Here is a 19043-nt window from a genome sequence, read left to right as displayed (position 1 = left end):
CCTTACCCCCCCCCCAACGGAGCAAAATGTCAAATTTCCAAATTTCGAGACCAAAAAAAAAAAAAAAAGTGTCCTCTTCCCCCCCCCCCCCCCCCCCCCCCCCCCCCCCCCCCCCCCCCCCCCCCCCCCCCGCTTATTCAGCGGCTGGCTGAGTCGTTGCGAAATTTTCGGACCGATTTATAAATGTTAAAACCCCCCCCTTGAAAAAATCCTGCGTACGCGCCTGGATGTCGCCATCTAATAAAATAAACTCCTTTCGAAATTTTGGTAGAGAATTTGGCCAACTTTAATACGGAAACATATCTGTCCAAAACCTCCCGCCTCAAAATTTAAGCAGACTGATAAATCGTCTTTTTGATAAATTGTTGTACCGTTAAAGAACAAGGTTATTTATTTCATTTAAAATGGAACATACGGTGAGAAGAAATAAATATTGAGAAAAAAATAATCTAAAAACAGTATCACGAAGGTCATTTTAAGATTGTATGTGTGCGTGTGTGTGTGTGTGTGTGGGTGTGTGTGTTCATGTGTATTTTGGACAAAGGTGTGAATTGATACCTGATTTCTGTTGTATTTCTCTACAGTTTTCGTTTTATAGGTTTTCATTTCTTGGTGAAGGCTATAAATCAAATGTACCATGCACTCTTTTCTAGGCACCTGTAAAGTGATAGATCTTAGTGACTGATCCCTTTAAAAACTAGCGCTAAGCCAATCACAGAGAATTCATAATTTCACCTGAAGCCTCTTAGTGCATGGTAAATTTGATTTTTTTTTTTAATTCAAATTTCATTTAGAACCTTTCCATATTTGCTCAATCAGCTGTATGGACATATGGTCTATGGTTAGAATAATGGATGCGGTTAACAGCGTTGGTGTATTAAGTGGATTCACCATATTCAGATTCTGGATAATGGCAGCGAATTTAATTACATTGAAAAGGATGCAGGTCATGTTTTCACATGAGAATTGTAAATCAATATATCTCTCTCTCTCTCTCTCTCTCTCTCTCTCTCTTTTTCTTGCAAAAAGAAAATATGAATATAATCTTGGCCTTTGACTTAACATTTTATCAGTATTAAACAGGGAGAAAGAAATGGGGAGATAATTAATCAAAGCGGACATTCAAGATACCTACCAAATGTTCATTCGTGAAGCATACTAATGTAGGTATGTTAAAATGTGAAATAATTATTCATAGAGCGATGATCAATTAATTCTTTGACATTGCTCGATTCTTTCAATTGTACATGAATGTGGCCACTTGTCGGTTACGAACGGCAGGTTTCGATATCTACTCTATCTATCAAACAATTCAAGATCTAGCTGCAGTTAATACACACATGAGAAAATTAAAATGGAGATGCCAGAATGAGATCAATGACGATGATTACAATTTTGAATTAAAAAAAACAACTAACAACGTGTTCTGAGGTCATATTTATTGCGTTTTTATAAAATATTTATCCACCATCGTTGTGTTGAACTATATTTTCAATTTATAATGTGTGTGTGTATTTGTGTGAGGTATAATATTTTTTAATACTTTGTTTAAGGGGAGGGGGTGGTGGACAAGGGGAGTTTGTGAGACAAGCTATAAGGGGAGGGAACCATACATCTCTCATCTAATTTTATTCTATTTCTGTAATTGTCATTTCTGTTACGATTTAGGTTCGATCTTTTTTTCCCCTCATAATAACAGAAGTCTTTTTTGTCTATACTAAAGCAAATGTTATACGAATTCATTGTAGAAGTAGGACCTCCTGTGCTTTCATTAAAGTATCAAATATAAGCTATTATTTTTGATTATTAGTATATTTTTATTGAATCTTATCATTTAAATTTTACTCAATTTTGTATCTTAATTGTCCAATTAATGTATTCGATTTTCTTTGTTGAGAGAAAAAAAAAATCAAAATCAACAATAACATCAACAAAATCACACCCCCAATACAAAAGCACAGTCACTTAGGAATGGGCAACTGTCTTTGCAAGGACAGTGTGTGTGCATATGTGTGTGATTGTTAGTGTGCGCGCGTGTGTGTGTGTGCGTGTGTGTTTTTACAGACGTGTATCAATCAGATATGATTGTTTACGTCTGGGTGCCGACCTTTAAACGTCACCATCCGAAAGACCTGACTCAGTTTCGAACCTGCGTCCTCGGCTGAATCAGTTTCTAACATCCATAGCTAGCTGGATTACAGGCGCACGCCACAACGCCTGACCATATTTTTCTCTTGATTTATCCCACATAGAAGTTGAGGACAAAGTCGTAGTTGCTGAGATGCAGGAGAAGATGGCCACATTGGAGTCCAGGGTGTCCGACCTCGAGAGATCGAGTAACAAACTCAAGAAGCTGGCGCTGGCCGCCATCAGTGTGGCTCTAGCTGACGATGGAGAGACCTGTTCAGAGGCAGAGGCACTAGGTGTCCACAACTTGATGAAAGGTAGGCTATAGTAGAGAGAGAGAGAGAGAGAGAGAGAGAGAGAAAGAGGGGGTGGGAGAGAGAGAGAGAGAGAGAGAATGAGAGGGATGGAATTAGAGAAAAAATAAATGAGCACATGTAACAGATCAGAATATAAAGGGGTGGATTTTTTTTTTTTTAAAGTTTATACCATAGATATGCGAGGTGGGGCTGCAGCCCCCTCTCACCCCACCCTCGAGTACTCCGTCACTCAGGAAGCGAGGTTCCCGAGTATGAAGATGTAATTTTTATATCTTATTTAGATAAGATATAAAAATTACATCTTCATACATCTTCGTCACCCAAATAATGGTAGACTCTACCATTATTTGGGTGACGAAAAAGCACTTTCACTACAATTCCATGTAGGTGTTGACCTTTTCTAACCCGAAAGCTGTCTCGATGATTATACAAAAAAGAAGAATAGTAACATCTACAATAGCGCTTAATACTTTTGTTTCTAAGCGCTGTAATATCATTACCCAGGCATTGGACGAGCTACCCTGAGCAGAAGGCGCTCTGACATTCGAGGAAATCTTTCTACCGGGTACCCATCTAAATCACCTGGGTGGAGAGCGGCGAATGTAGATTAATGTCTTGCCAAATGACATTGTAATAGTGCTGCGGCGAGACTCAAACCGCGAACGATGTGATCCACACTCCACAGTTCGGGCCAGAGACATTTATACACAGAGTTTGGCCAACTTGGTTTCACAACATGGCGTATATTATTTTGTTATGTGCTTGCACAACAAAGGCAGCAGTAGTTGCCATATTGTGTCCAACTCGAACCGGGTTGGACAAAACTATGTGTATAGATGACTATGGTTCGGGCCAGATACATCTGTCCTCTCCCCTTGGTGGAACTGTAGGTACCCGCACGCTTCTTTGCATCACACTACAATTAACAAAAAAGTGTATATTTTTTTTTTATCTTCACTCGGTAGGTTTTCCAGCTATGACTTTGAGCACAGCCCAGTCACAACCCACCACCAGTCTTCACCAGTACTGTGACGATTTAGGTACATCCATCAAACCAGCGCTCTCTTGTAACCAACTCAAACTGTCGTGTAACAAACCATCTGGGGTTTACTGCTTAGACAATGGATACTTCACAGAGGTGATTTAAAATGAAATGGAATGGAATGAATTGGTATTGTTTGAACGGAAGGAATGAAATTAAATGGAATGAAACGAAATAGAATGGATGGATGGATGGAAGGTAATGAAATGGCATGAAATGAAATGGAATGGAATGAAATGAAACATAATGGATTGGAATGGAATGAAATGAAATGACATGAAATGAAATGAATGAAATGGCATGAGCTGAAATAGAATGGAATGAAATGGCATGAACTGAAATGGAATGGAATGGATGGATGGAAGGTAATGAAATGGCATGAAATGAAATGAAATGGAATGAAATGAAATATAATGGAATGGAATGGAATGAAATGAAATGACATGAAATGAAATGACATGAAATGAAATGAAATGAAATGGATGGATGGAATGTAATGAAATGGCATGAACTGAAATGGAATGGAATGAACTGAAATGAAATGAAATGGATGGATGGAATGTAATGAAATGGCATGAACTGAAATGGAATGGAATGAAATGGCACGAACTGAAATGGAATGGAATGGATGGATGGAATGTAATGAAATGGCATGAACTGAAATGGAATGGACTAGAATGAAAGTAAATGAAATTAAAATAGAATGGAATTAAATCAACTGAAATGAAATGAACTAAATCATAGTAAAGTATAAACAAAATATATTAAAGATAAAACAAAATACAATACAAATGCAATAACATAAAAAGTAAATTATTAAAGTAAAGTGAAATAAAATATGACAAATATAATAAAATATATAACCCTACATAGTACATTAAGTGGACATCAACCCTAACCCTAACCCAATCCTAACCCTAACCCTAACCCTAAGCCTAACCCTAAGCCTAACCCTAAGCCTAACCCTAACCCTAATGTCTACTTAATGGCTTATTAAACAAAAATGGGCCTTCTATGAAAAATAAAACGTAAACAACGTTTAAGAGGACACCAAATTGTCCTCCTAATGACAATGTCTACTTAATGAATCATTTTTTTTCACTCCAAATTTCCCCCTAATGACGCCTTTAATAATATATATATATATTCATGTTAATAGGGCTATACTGCTTCAGTAAACTGTCATTAGTTAATGGTCCTACCAAGAGCTTATCATTTTTGGATGAAACGAGGGTCAAGAGAGAAATCATATCGTATAGGACACATGTAACAGAATCATCACCAACCATCAATCAATTATATCCCATTAATTTGTCCGTGTCAAGCCATTGAAAATTCTCGAACCAGGAAGTGGGTACCTGGTTAGATTTTATTCCTTATATGCTCTGAGCGCTACATGTGTGGTTGCCGAAGTTTAAAGCTGACGTAATAAGTATCAAAAGTCCTTGCGAAGCTCATAGATAGGCTCTGTCATAATAATAAATCCGGATTTATAAAGTGCTTTATACGATATACCGTCTCTAAGCGCTTTACAGATATTATTATATGTAGGATTTCCCGGCAAAATTCGCGAGTATGTCATTCGAATTCATTTACTTTGCATTGAAGTTAACGCAGATCGGCTTTGCCATGCCAATTATCATTCAATTTTACCGTTTTGGTATTCAATTTAAAATTTTGGTCGAAGGGTTTCATAGATCTGTCATTTAATTTAGAAACTGCTCAACTAGTATTCAAATTAATCGTCACTTGTCGAGGCGTCATTTTTATCATTCAAATTAACACCTGTCATTCGTATTTGAATTATGTTCATTCAAGTTAGGAATGTTAGGGGGAAGAAATGCAACACACGTTTAAAGCTTTAAAAATGCAATTAAATGCATGATTTGCCATTAGGGTCTTTTCTGTTATTCCATTTATTAATTTTGAGGACAATGCATATGGGTGTAGTCAGACATTTTGGCAAAGAAGGGGCGAAATCAAGGGATATGGCATTTCTGCACGGACATGTTCATATACCCCGGAAAAGTGGGGATACAAAAATACCCATCCCAGTCACAATATTGTACCCTTCCTCCATAATGAAATTGTGATAAATTTATGATGAAACACAAGACGACAACTTCCTTACATGAAAATTTACAAAAATATTGAGACCATCAAGTCCGTAGAATGATGTAAGTCCTTTTTTTTTCTTAACAATTAAAATTAAAGGATGATGAATATCAGATAAATCTAAGAGTATATAAATTGTATAAATGCAATAAAATAGAATATGATGAAATACACATGGAAGAAACAATGTTGAAAGAAAGAGAATGAGCTATAAAAAGTGTGTAATAAACGAGAAATGTATATTGACCATCAATTTAAGTGCACAAATTGCTAATTTGAATGCTACAAATGAATTCGAATGCTAAAATTACACCTTCGCGATGTCAGAAATCGTGTTGCGCCAAATCGAATGACCAAAAAGTGAAAAAAGCACACTATTCATTAATTTGAATGAAACTTACAGAGTTTCTAATGAAAACTTCATAGATTTGAAATCTAGAAAAATTAATATAAACCCAAAATATATCTGACAGCACTAAAACCGTCGAATTTGAACGCAAGACAAATTAATTTAAATGACAAACTCGCGAATTTGGCCAGAAAATCCTATATTACCCCAGTCACCGGATTCATTCACGCATATTGTGCACCATTTCCACTCCCTGGGGAGTATTCCTACCGAAAAATTACCGTGAGAGCATATGGCAGTTACTATCACAAATGCTTTCGTCATCCTACCAGGTTTCCATTTCTCTCCTGGGTATGGAGTGGCAAAAGTAGATTAATGCCTTGCCAAAGGACATTAGTGCCGTGTCGGGGAGCAAACCCACGACCTTTGCATTTCCATTCAAGTGCTTATAATCAACTCGACTACGACACCTCTAATGCGATTTGCGCTTTACAAACTGGACTGTTAGCTGAGATTAGGTCCACTTTCCCCATATCGATATAATTAAGTTCCTCTTCATATCTCGACCAGGTTTTCTGTGAGATGGATTTGTTTGGAGGTGGATGGGCCCGCTACGGTCAGGCGGAGAAACAGAACGTGTGGAACTTCGTTGACGAAGACATGATTGAAGTACGGCTCCAGGTCATGCAGCCCGCAGAGCTCAAGGAAATGATCGACATGAAGTACAATACATTCAAGATACATACAGACGTCACATTCAGGTAAAATATTTCTTCATGCAAATTGATGGAAATAAAATAAAATACAATGGAACAGAGAGAGAGAGAGAGAGAGAGAGAAATGGGGGGGGGGGCATCGGGATGTAATTATGCATAATGCGGTAGTTAGTTTCCAATATAAAGATGTATATAGTTTCTATATATTCAGTTATTTTTTGATATACCAATCGATCTAGTATTTGAATGGTGTTTTTAAAGAAGAGAATGAAATGAAATAAAATATTGAAATAATTAAAAGAAAATGAGAACAAAAAAGTTAAAGCATGGGGGAAAAAGAGAAAGAGTGAGAAAATAAAAGGAGAGAAAAAACTGAGAGAGAGAGAGAGAGATAGAGATAGCGAGAGAGAGAGAGAGAGAGAGAGAAATGGAGAGAGAGAGAGAGAGAGAGAGAGAGAGAGAGAGAGGGGGGGGGGGGGGAGATGGTTTATACGAAAAATATATGACTCTGTTTTTAGAGAGATCATTTTCATCTTTGCGATACATATACTTCCCGTCAGCCTTCAGGCGAATGACAGCATAAACCTGAACGCCCGCATTCTACCCTGGTTTTGTATAAATTTGTATGGCGATTTTCCATTCAACTAGGAATTATTCATAGTGCTCGGTAGTTATTAATTGGTCAAAAGAAACAAAGACGGAAAGCCAAAGAAAATGAAAGAGAACAAAAAATAGAGCAGGAAAGATACACCTACACACAAAATTATACGATTATGAAATAACAAAAAAAATTGTTAAAGAAATGAGAAATAATCAGAGAGGGAAGGTGAGTGAGGATTGTGAGAAAAGATAAGGAGAGAAGAGAAGTAAGAAGGGGAGAAAGAGGGAGAATGAGAGAGAAAAGATGTGGAGGAGAATGAGAGAGAGGAAAAGGCAGACAGAGACAGGGAGAAGGGGAAAGAAGAGAAGAGGAAAGAAAAATCCTTTTACACCCCCTCTAATGTGTAATTTTGTTTTTATATACCAAAGCCTATACCATTTTGTACTCATGTTCAATTGTGTGTTGCATTTATTCCTATTATATAAAGTTAAGAAACAGCCGGAAAATGATTTGTATGCCATGTAATTTTGCATGATCAATAAATTTGAACTTGAACTTGAATGTCACATCTTTGCTATCCACGCAGCATGCAGGCGGACGACAGCACGAATCCATCCCGTGTCAAGGCCCGTGTCCTCCCCTGGTTCAACCGAGCTGCCTTCTACATCGATGGGTTTGGAGAGAACTTCACCAAGCTTCAGTTTCTACCTGGAGGTATGTTATCCCTTGTGTATACAGTGGAGTAGCTCCGGGGGGGGGGGGGGCACAAGGGCACTTGCCCCCAAATAAAATGAAAAAAAGAAGAAAGAATGGGAGAGGAAAGGAGAAAGAGAGAGAGAGATTAATAGAGAGGAGGGAGAGAGAGAGATAGAGAGAGAGAGAGAGAGAGGAGGGAGGGAGAGAGGAGTGAGGAGAGAGAGGAGAGGAGAGGAGAGAGAGAGAATAGAAATAGAGAGAGAGAGAGAGAGAGAGAGAGAGAGGAGGGTATGGGGAGGGGATGAAACTTGGGTAAAAAGAAAGCATATTAATCGGGGGGCTTGGGAACATTATGTGCCCTTTAATAATCAAAATGGTGAAAGAAAAGGAAAAATAGGAGAGAGATATATATATATATATATATAGAGAGAGAGAGAGAGAGAGAGAGAGAGAGAGAGAGAGAGAGAGAGAGGGGGGGGGGTGGGTGTACATGGGTGTGTGTGGTGTTTGTTAGAGGGGGTGGGGTGGTGATGGAAAGTAAAAAGAAGGAACTACGTACACCCCTCTCCCATACCCATCTGTTATCAATTACAATGTTGATTAATCTTTGATCCGTAGAGTAATTAAGGCCCCTGAATTTTCAAGGGGGGGGATGGCAATCGCCCCCTAGCCCCAACTTTTTCTCCTCATTATTATTTATAATATTTGCATGGGTGTTTACAATCCTCGTTAATAATTTTACTATGATTTTAAGAATTTCCACTTAATATTTTAGGCAGTATAGTACTACAAATTATGACGACAAAAGAAAGAACGAAAATAGAAAAGGCGAGTCAATAATGTTTTGTTGTTGTCTGTGGTTTATTTTTTGTCTTCATGATTTGTTGTTGTTTGTTTGTATTTCTAAGGTAATCGGATAACGTGTCGTAACATACGCGGCACATCACACAAATGTGGATGGGGTGAAGTTCCAAGACCCGATGAGGCTTCGGACCAGGTCCTGATCGAGTCTGTCTACTTTGGTCCAAGGTCTTCGTCAAACGGTGCCATGACGCACATGGGGTCCTGGCAGGCGAACAAATACACGTGGAACGGATCCTACTATTTCGTCTACGCAAAATAATTTCATTGTATCCGAAATATGTAGGCCTACATTTTGTTTGTTTAATTTTGTTTTGTTAATTTGTTACGTACATCTCCTGTTTCTACTTATGCAACATTTAGTTTGAAAGGCATCAATCAACCAATTATTTCGAATCATATTTGATGAAAATGTGTAGCAACGCGTACGTAAACTGTTCATCTTACAAATTAGAGAATATTACATTTCCCCTCAAAGTATGGTAATTAATTAATAATTCCTTACGTTCACTGTGTAACTTCTACTGTGGTTCAACATTAATCCTAAATTATATGCCATATATCCGATCACAAATCTTGTATAAATAAATAAAGCTCGGAGCAATTGTCTCCGCCGGATATTATCATATTATGTGTTGGAGTAACGAAAATGAAGAAAAGTTGTCTTCTTTATCATTTTTTTTTGCTCGAGTCCCCCAAGATGATAGTGATCATGCCCACCTTTGCTTATCATACTTCTTAAAAAATTAACCTCACACCATAGGAAAATAAGCACTGTTGAATGTACGACCATTGGTGCTATAATATAAGACTCTATCCATAGTTTCCATGTAGTTTTTGCACATTGCAATTGCGCCATCTATGATAAAAAGGAGCACACTTTGAGTTTTGTGTAGCATTTATGTGTGTATTGATTTGAGGATAGGATGGGTGGTCACTGCGTTGATTTGCCTGATTATTGTATTCCAGAAACTATTATCACCGATATTGTCTGACCTTGCTATCAATTATAAATTAATGCTGAAATAAGAACATGTTTAAGGAACATGTATTTATTTGAATTCATATCAAGCATTTTATCTGAAGTTTCCATGTTATGATCATTAATTTTCATGTATTTTCATGCATACATTACATAATTCAAACTTAAGGAAACTAGCTTGCTCTGATATTCCACCGTTGTTTTTGTAATATATGTACTCTTAATAATCCTCCCTCCCACCTTTTCTCTCTCTATTACCCCCTCTCTTTCTCTCTCTATATATTATCCTCTCCTCTCTATCCAATACCTTTGTTTATCACTCTCCCAGACTTAACTATTACCCCCTCCCCACCACTCCCTCCCTGTGTCTCTTTCTCTCTCGCTCTCTCTTTCTCACACTTTCTCTCTCTCTATTAACCCCCTCTCTCTCCCCAACTTCCTCTGTATATTGCTTTTCTAGTCTTCCCTTCCTTTAGCAACATATATGTCTACTTTTTTGTGTACAAAGTTTTTATACACTATCACTGCATGTGCCTTGATGTCCAAGATACACAACTTGGAGAACTTAAAAGGTTGGAGTAAGGAAATAAAAACCAATGTCAAATGACTCAAATGACTTTTCGACTTGATTTATTACAAAGTCAATGTATAGACATACATGGATAGAGACATCTGCTATTTTTTGACAGTAGTTTTCTATACTGCCCTGATGGACACCTAAAGATAAAGTTGAGTTCTGGTCATGCGATTGCATTGTGAAAGAGACGGTGTGGAATCGATCAGAAAAGGCTGATCATCTAGCATATAAGTATTGGTGTGTACTGCAAGGTTCTGGAATCATTAAAATGATAAGAAATTTGGTCCAGTCATGATAAAGTTACAAGCACTATACACAGAAATATGTATATGGGACAACAAAAACACGCTGCATGAAAATCTGTCCGATTTTTATTCTGTCACATCATTTACATGCCATATTTTAGAATATTAAAGGGATCGTTTAACAATGTTAAATAAAACCTACATGTTACCAGTGTCTGTAATATGGTGTAATATTGAAGCCCTAAACAAAATCGCACTTCAAAATGATCAAGAAATGCCTCAAAAAAAGTAACAATCTTTGAGTGACCAGTTTTACCATACTCGTTTTCCCCAATAGAGTGTAGTGTTATGAAAAACGTTCGGCGAACAGTTTTCAAAATTTGTATTCCAATCATTAATATCTTGATAATCAGACAGGCGATCGGCTTGTAAAAGTCAAGGAGTTCCTGACTGACCTAAAGGTTTATAATTATCATTGCAGCATGAGCTAAATCAAGGATTATTTCTAAAGGATCTAAGACAAAGTTACCGGATCCCTTTAAGGCATTTGAAGAGCCGTACTTTTCAGGGAACATTTTTTATCTGATGTTCTTCCAAACTTGCATAATAACAATAACGCTCACATATTATTTTTCACCTCTTCCCAGAACTCGACCTTCCCTTTAAAACAAATGTCATTGCCTTATTTGGTTTATTTGACTTAAAACGTAGTATATTATTGAAATTCTGGTAAAGTTGAGCTGTTCCATTCTACACACAACATTGCTTTTGAAAATCAGGACAAGAAAAAAGAAAAAAAATTAAAAAAACACAAACATTTTCATGTAATTACTGATTTTACTCCAGAAAATCCCATGATTCAATAAAAATATTTTTTCCCAAAAATGTTACTGGCAACATTGTCACAATTGCTTTTCTTTTCCATGATTTAAACTGGCATTGTTTAACAATGTTTCCAGTTTTACAAATCTGAGATGCATGGCCCTAGGTGTTATCAGTGTCTGCGAAATGGTGTAATATTGAAGCCCTAAAAAATTGACCATATCACTTGGCATAATTGCACGTCTTTTACAAAATGGTGCGCCGGGTTCAAATTTTACAAAGTGCTCATTATATATATTTTCAAAATACTTCTGAAATTTTCTTACATTTCTATATCATTGATGGAGAATGGAGCCCTGGGGGGTGTTTCACAATTACTAAGATCGACTTTAATTTGTACTCAGCTATGGCAGGCCGTTCATGCCATTGTTTGCTCTTACCATTTACTGCAGGGATGCCAGTTAGAATTGATCAGAGGGCCTGAAAATCACCCAGAATGAGCTATTTTGTACACAAAAAGCCTAAACTATGGTCTGAAAATAACTTGCCAGGGCCCGAATTCAGGCTATTGCCTGAAAACTGGCATCCCAGTTACTGGCATTGGTCTCTTAAGGGATGTATGAATTGTGGTCACAAATCTATAGAACTTACAATTTTTTGATAGTTCATTATTGAAGTAAAAATATTATCTAAAGATCATAATTGAGAGACTAATCGTGAGAGCAACCAGTGGCACGAAGAATGGCCTGCCATAGTTAAGTCCAACTTAAAGTCGATCTTAGTCTTTGTGAAACACTCCCCAGGTCTGTCGGGTGTGCCCCGTATGTTTTCAATATAAGTTTGAATGAGTTACAAATGGTAAAGTGTGGCAGTGTACATACATTCACTGCACAGATTGCCCTGCTCTGGTGAGTTTGCCATCAGCGACCAGTCAGAACCAGCTGTGACCAGCAGCACCAGTTGTGACCAGTCAGAACCAGTTGTGACCAGTCAGAACCAGCTACACAAAGCATGGAGAGGCACTGTTCATTCGCATAGACTTAGTGATCTAATATTCAAAACATCCATAGTTCCATTATCACTGGTCCGATTTATTTCAAACTTTCTCCATTCTGTTTCTCTTATTTTTCTGATTTCAAACAAATTTTAATTAAACTGTCCTGCTTTTCCGAGTAAATTGACTAGGATCCAGCGCTACATGTGGTAAGGTGATGTCTTCCAATTCACTGCACAGATAGTCCATTCAAATCTTTCAACCAGCCTAAGCAGCCACCTCTTTACAAAAGCCACCTGTATATAGAGGCCCATCAGATTGCCTCTCTCAAAAAGGAAATGTGTGTTGAAGAACCTCTTTGTAAAGGCCACCTGTCTACAGTGGCCATTTTTGTGTTTCCTTGGGCGGCCTTAATAAACAGGTTTGACTGTACTGGTATTCACTTTGCTTCTCTCCATCCACATGTTCAATGAGTACATGTACCTGGTGGGGTACCAATACCACTTTGGCTGTAATAGTGCATGTCCTCCTTTAAAATGGCTGCCGGGCTGGACTGCCCCCATATGGAGTGGAGAATGTGCACTACAAGTGCAGAATCGTAACTGAATCCACTGAACCAGCGGAAAATACTCTTTCACATGTTTTGATTTAGCACTCTATCGAAAAGGCGCTATATAAAAAACAGGCATTATTACCAGTGCCTTCTTTCTGCCAAGGTCAGTCTGCTCCTGGACCTTATGAGATAGGTTTTAGTCTTTTGAAGAGTGGCCTTTGAGGAAAGACCAAGGACGACCAACATCAGTAGAAACACAAGGTATGAAGCACACTGATGTTAAGCTCCTCTTCAAACAATTGGATTAATTCATCGATTTCCTTGTCAAGATCTCGAAGCGCCTCAAGCTATTAAAAATGAAAATTAAACAGAACACAGTGGTAAAAGATGTTAGACTTAAAGAGAAGGTTGAGTTCTTTTATACAACTCCTTTATGAAACAAATCTATTCCGTCATCAATAACTAAGAACATGAAAGTTTATGAAATTTTCTGTACAGAGCAAATTGAAGAGGACATCACAAGATACGTTACAGTATTGCCAATTCGTATTTCACCGATGACGACTTTCAAAATTCATAACTTTCCTATTTTTATTCGGATATTGCTCAAACTTTCACTAATTTGTTTCTCTTGTGCAATTCTGCTTTTATAAATGCCAGCAAATCATCAGGGTGAACTTCTCCTTAATAAAACAAATATTGACTGCTTATTTTCAGGTCACAGTTTAAACTATAGCTCCTCTGTGATCTCGAGACTGCACTATTGCCAATAAATTTCATCTTGAGGCACAGTACAATTTGGAGATCACATTGGGCAATTATTTAAACCGTCCTCATCAGAGCATTCAATATTTGTATAATAAATACACACAAGAAACTCCACATTTATCTTTAACATGTAGAGAAAAGCTTTTACTCAACACTCGGGTCGAGTTGCGCTGTAAAACAATCGGGTTACGGCTCACTAGGCCAAGGGATGTGATCAGAGGATTACAGAAAGATTAAAATGATAAACGTTACATAGACCCTTAAGATTCATTAATGTAAGGACGAAAGCAATAGAATAAAATAAAGAGTGTCAATTATTTTAAATCTCTTCTCCAACAAATCCCCCCCCCCCTTATAAGGCAGATTTGAAGACACCAATAAAAATTAAATTGGCCCAGCGAGCCGTGACCCGTGTGTTTTCCAGCGTGCCCTGACCAGATTGTTTAGTAAAAGCCCAGAGAACAATATTTGCTTGGAGTGAGTGGTCCCAAAGACCTTACCTTTATGCACAAGTTGCTCATCCTAAATGCACCTATCGTTGCCTCTTCATGGTTATCTTGAATGTCAATGTTGATGATATGAACTGGGATTTGGGTTTCTTCTTCCTTGCTCTCAAAATCTGTTAGAGGTCAAAGGTCAGATGGCAATTGAAACAAGTACAAAAATAGAGGGGAAGAAGTAAGATTCCCTCTGTGAATGCTACAATTCAATTTTTAAACATATCTTACAGCCCCACTGCACTAGTTTGGCCGGGAGGGATTTAGACCTCCATACATGTTCACTGACAGGTGATTATCTCATTAAATCAGCTCTCATTTAACATAAGAAAAAGAGAATCATGGGGGACCAATAGTCACCGATTAGGGATTGTTTGCTATAAAGAGGGAGAAAGTAGCTATAAGTAGTGCAGTGGGGCTTTAATAGAAACGGTGTAAAAAGTTAAAAGGATTTCTGAAGGTGAATGTTGATGATACGGACCATGATTCGAGTTTCTTCCTCCTGCGTAGGTCAAAGGTCAAATACAATTGAAACAATGGAGATAAGGCAGGAGGAAAAGTTGAATATCTTGTGTGAGGGCTACTGACAGGCATTCTCTGGTTAGTAACAATAAAGTAGTATAAAAAATAGTCAAAAAATATTGAAAGAACAGCACAGAAAATATGTTTTTTGACTAACTCTGAATATATTTGTATCCATCTTTTCTTCCAAATTCTTTAATAGCAAATTTTTTTTTTACATACCCTCCAAAACTTGATCATAGACTCTCTCTTCTGCAGTGAGAACGACATCAAATTTATCCTTAGAATTCTGAAACCTCTCTGGCTTTGACTTTATTCTTCGGTTCCTATCTAGCATATGAAGAATACCATTCTGTGTATATCTGATTTCATATATGTTAAGGGTCTTCAACTTTTAAAGAAAGTAAAGAATACAATTATCAATGAGATTAAAAAGTGATTAATACAACTACCATGTCTCCTAAGTGGTTTACCAATAATAATAATAATAACAATATTCTGCTTATTTAGCACTTTGGTAAAATGTCTCTTAGCGCTTCATAGATATTACACCTGTCATTGGATTCATTGCTTGCCCGCACACACAGTGCTCCCTGGGGAGCACTTCAGCCAGGCGTTACTTGACGCTCAAAAACTGAATACATTTATTACTCTGTTCATCTGATCCAGGCTTGCCTCCGCACATTATGTGCCCTTCTCCAATCCCTGGGGTACTTTCCAGTTTCCAGCCAAGTACCATTTTTACATGCATGCTCAATGCTGATCAATTCACAATGATGTTCACATCATACCAGATGCCCCCTTTTACACCTGGGTGCAGGTCGAGAGATGCAAGTTGCAAAGAAATGACATACAGTATTGATGTTTTGCTTGGGATCAAGTCCAAAAGCTTTGCACCTCCAGTGTAGTAGAGGTGTTGTGGTCTAGTGAACAAGTCACCAGACTGTAGATGACAAGGTACTGTACAGGGTTCAAATCCCAGCACAACACTAACATCAAGATGTTAAATCTACATTTGCCACTCTTCATCCAGGCGTTGAATGGGTAGCCGGTAGGAAGCGAAAGTTGATGTGGTTTGCTCAGCATTGTTAGCATCTGTAAAATGACACCTGGCTAAAATGCTCCCCAGGGAGTGTAGAATGTGCAAACATTGTGTGAATCCAATGACTGGGGTAATAATATATATCTGTAAAGCCATGTAAAAGCAGAATATTATTATTATTCAATAACGGCACCTGTACATGTACGTACTTACACCTATCTACTCTAGAGGTGTCACCACACCTGGCTGATGGGAAGGTCGTGGGTACATGTACAAGCCCTGGCTTGGCACTGTAGTTCTTTTGCAAGACAATTTAAAAAATGGGTACCGATAGGAAGGAATTGCTGAGATGCTTTGACTTTGAGCATTTGAGGATTTTTTAACACTGAAACCAGTAGCCTTGCTTGAGTCTGGGTAAAATTGGAGCACTTTTATATGTACAGTCAAACCTGTCTATAGCGACCACCAAAGGCGAAACTATAGCGAAACACAAAAAGTGGCCTTTGTAGACAGGTTCCTTTAGTACATGATTCAATGAGAAACCATTTTCAAGGGAAACAACAAATGTGGCCTTTGTAGACAGGTGGTCACTAAAGCAGGTTTGACTGTACCACAATAACAAATTTTATCAGTATTATTACTGTTGGCTACTGGGTTTCATGAAATCCCTCATCAAAAGAGGAAGATATTGAAATTTAAAGGGAAAGTCCACCCCCAAAATAAGTTTGTTTCGATAGAGGCAGAATAATAAGAAAATCAGGTGAGTGAAAGTTTGAGCAAATTCTGAATGAAAATAAGAAAGTTATGAATTATTGAAGTTGTGGTCAATCAAATACAAATTGGCAACTCCGTGACTTATCATACGAGCTCTCCTTCATTTGCTTTGTGCATAATATTCCATAAAATCATGTTTTCTTCGTTATTGATGACGGAATATATATTCGTTCCTTGCAGGGGGAGTATAGAAACATATTTGCAATTATTATATTTAGGGTGCATGTATGGTTGAAATTTTTCTTGAGGGAAAATGAAAATTTTAGATTTTTTTAGTACTGAGCAAATGGAAGTTGAGCTCGCATGATACGTCATAGAGTTGCCAATTTGTGTTTGATTGATCACAACTCCAAAAATCCTAACTTCCTTATTTTTAATCGGAATTTGCTCAAACTTTCACTGACTTGTTTCTCTCATTTTTCTACTCCTATTAAAACTAACTTAATTTCAGGGTGGACTTCCCCTTTAATAAAAGGATACAGATCACGGTCCTTGCGTTTCAGGTCCTGATACATCTCTTCATAGGTGGTCTTGAAGTCGTAGATGTTGGGCTTGTCTTGTGCAGGACCAGGCAGCTTTACCGTCGCACCAGTTCCATAGGACTTCACATTGAAGCCTTTCTTGCTGCACAGAAAGTAGAAACAGGTGAAAATGAAATCAAGACCACCGGAAAACAAATATGGCCACTTCAGTGACTTCACATATTGACATTTCACAAAATCAGGTGTGATAGTGAACACTAAAAGGATTCAGGGAGAACAAAATCTAACAACATTCCCCCCCCCCCCTCCCATTTGAGTAAGAAAATTGGGAAGAAATAGGGAAAATATGGAAAATATAGAGAAAATAAAGGGAAAAATCTTGAAAATCAGGATAAAATCGGAAGAAAAAAATAAATAAATGAATCAGGAAAAAAAAATCAAATCAGGAAACCGATTTAAATTGGGTACCGGTAATTATCAGGCCTGCAAAATGTACCTACTTTTAAAAATCAAGAAGTTATTTGATTGCAATATAGAAGTATCTTTCTCTATAAATGTTTAAATGATCGTTGCCAACATTTATTTCAAAATTATTGACTGTTTGAATGATTTTAGACCCTTTGCCACTTATAGTTTTTTATCTCAATGTACAGCCCTCTATGTGCCATGGCATGTTAACAATAACATGTCATTATAAAACAATAACATTAACCAGTAGGGGCGCTGGTCCGCTAATAAGGATCGTCCGCATAAACAATGATCATCTTCGTAAACGCGAACAGACGCGTCCTAAAAAATAAGTATCTTATTCTTATTTCCGATCTGCGCGTTGGTGATGCAAAAAATGGATTCCACGATGATGCTCCTTGATGCATTTCACACTAACTTTGCAAAGATAATTTCACGTTATGAACAATAAATCCTTGGAAAGACGGACAAATCATAAAAGTAGACGGTGAACCGGGTGTATTTTATTACGCTTTTCGCATTGCCAGTGAGCGGATTGGGAACCCTACAATCGCAGAGCTTTGAAGAAAAAAAACTTCTGCGAAAATGCAGACGATCCTTAGGATATCTTCATTCATGTAGAAAAACTGAAGAACCGCTGCTGATTCTCCTCCGTTGCGTCGTGTCTCAAATTTGTGTAGACCATAAACGATTTTACAAGGAGATTTCGAGCACTCACGTGCGTGCACAGCGACAAACAATAATGCACACAATGAATACGAAGTGGCTGATCGGCAAGATTGACAGTAGACACAAAATTTGAAGTTTCAATGAATTTTTCTGACATCGCGCTCACTCGGTAAGTTGAAGATTTACTTACTGACTGGTATTTAGGTGTCATCAATTGTGATTAAAATACTGATTTTTAGTGAACTCAGTTGAGTTGGTGTTTGAAATGTTGAGAATCAATATTCTAGAGGTCGTCTTAACAGTTTTTAATACACAAAAAGTATACTACTAATGCTGCTAAAAACTATGTGTGAAAAAAAATTGATGTAGAGTCTAGACTAGACAGATCTAGACAACAACAACAACATCAACTCAACGTGTTCTCAACAACGTAAATATGAATATGTGGGACCATTAATAGCATACACACACAATTCAGTCTAGCCCCTTTTTGAGCTTCAAGTTATAAAAACATCACAAATGCAAGCATAATTCAAACCTTAGTATGGCATGGGCTTCCATACTCCTGTTCTGATTACTTGAGCACACAACTGCAATTCTAAGAGGCATTTTCAGAGAAATAGAGTGACCGGATTCAAGCGTCCGCGAGATTATGGAAAGTACCATTTAGTGCATAGGGATGTAATGCATGAGACAAAAGTCTCATTAAAAAAAAATTGTTTTGATGATCTCAACCTGCTTTCTAGTGTTTGAAAAATGGGATCATACAAAATAATTAGTTTCAACCATTTATAATTTGCTCTGATGCATAACTTTTACCAGTT

At 37.5% G+C, this 19043-nt stretch overlaps 2 protein-coding genes across 2 annotated transcripts; one reads left to right on the top strand and one right to left on the bottom strand.

The window, feature by feature from the left end:
* Positions 1-2251: 2251 nt before the first annotated feature.
* Positions 2252-9367, top strand: LOC115918455. Its single transcript, XM_030979396.1, has 5 exons — positions 2252-2444; positions 3410-3582; positions 6521-6711; positions 7854-7981; positions 8872-9367. The coding sequence occupies exons 1-5, from the start codon at positions 2282-2284 to the stop codon at positions 9084-9086; spliced, it is 870 nt and encodes a 289-aa protein (XP_030835256.1). The 5' UTR covers positions 2252-2281; the 3' UTR covers positions 9087-9367.
* A 3216-nt stretch (positions 9368-12583) lies between these two features.
* Positions 12584-18926, bottom strand: LOC574857 (RNA polymerase II subunit A C-terminal domain phosphatase SSU72). Its single transcript, XM_775259.5, has 5 exons — positions 18758-18926; positions 17081-17224; positions 15007-15146; positions 14266-14384; positions 12584-13344 (listed from the first exon to the last, which is right to left on the bottom strand). The coding sequence occupies exons 1-5, from the start codon at positions 18883-18885 to the stop codon at positions 13243-13245; spliced, it is 633 nt and encodes a 210-aa protein (XP_780352.2). The 5' UTR covers positions 18886-18926; the 3' UTR covers positions 12584-13242.
* Positions 18927-19043: the final 117 nt, after the last annotated feature.

This window comes from Strongylocentrotus purpuratus, unplaced genomic scaffold (genome assembly GCF_000002235.5).
Source record: "Strongylocentrotus purpuratus isolate Spur 01 unplaced genomic scaffold, Spur_5.0 spur5_contig_816, whole genome shotgun sequence".
Lineage (NCBI taxonomy): Eukaryota > Metazoa > Echinodermata > Echinoidea > Camarodonta > Strongylocentrotidae > Strongylocentrotus > Strongylocentrotus purpuratus.
The sequence above is the reverse complement of the archived record's forward strand: the minus strand, read 5'-3'. Positions and strand labels throughout refer to the sequence as shown.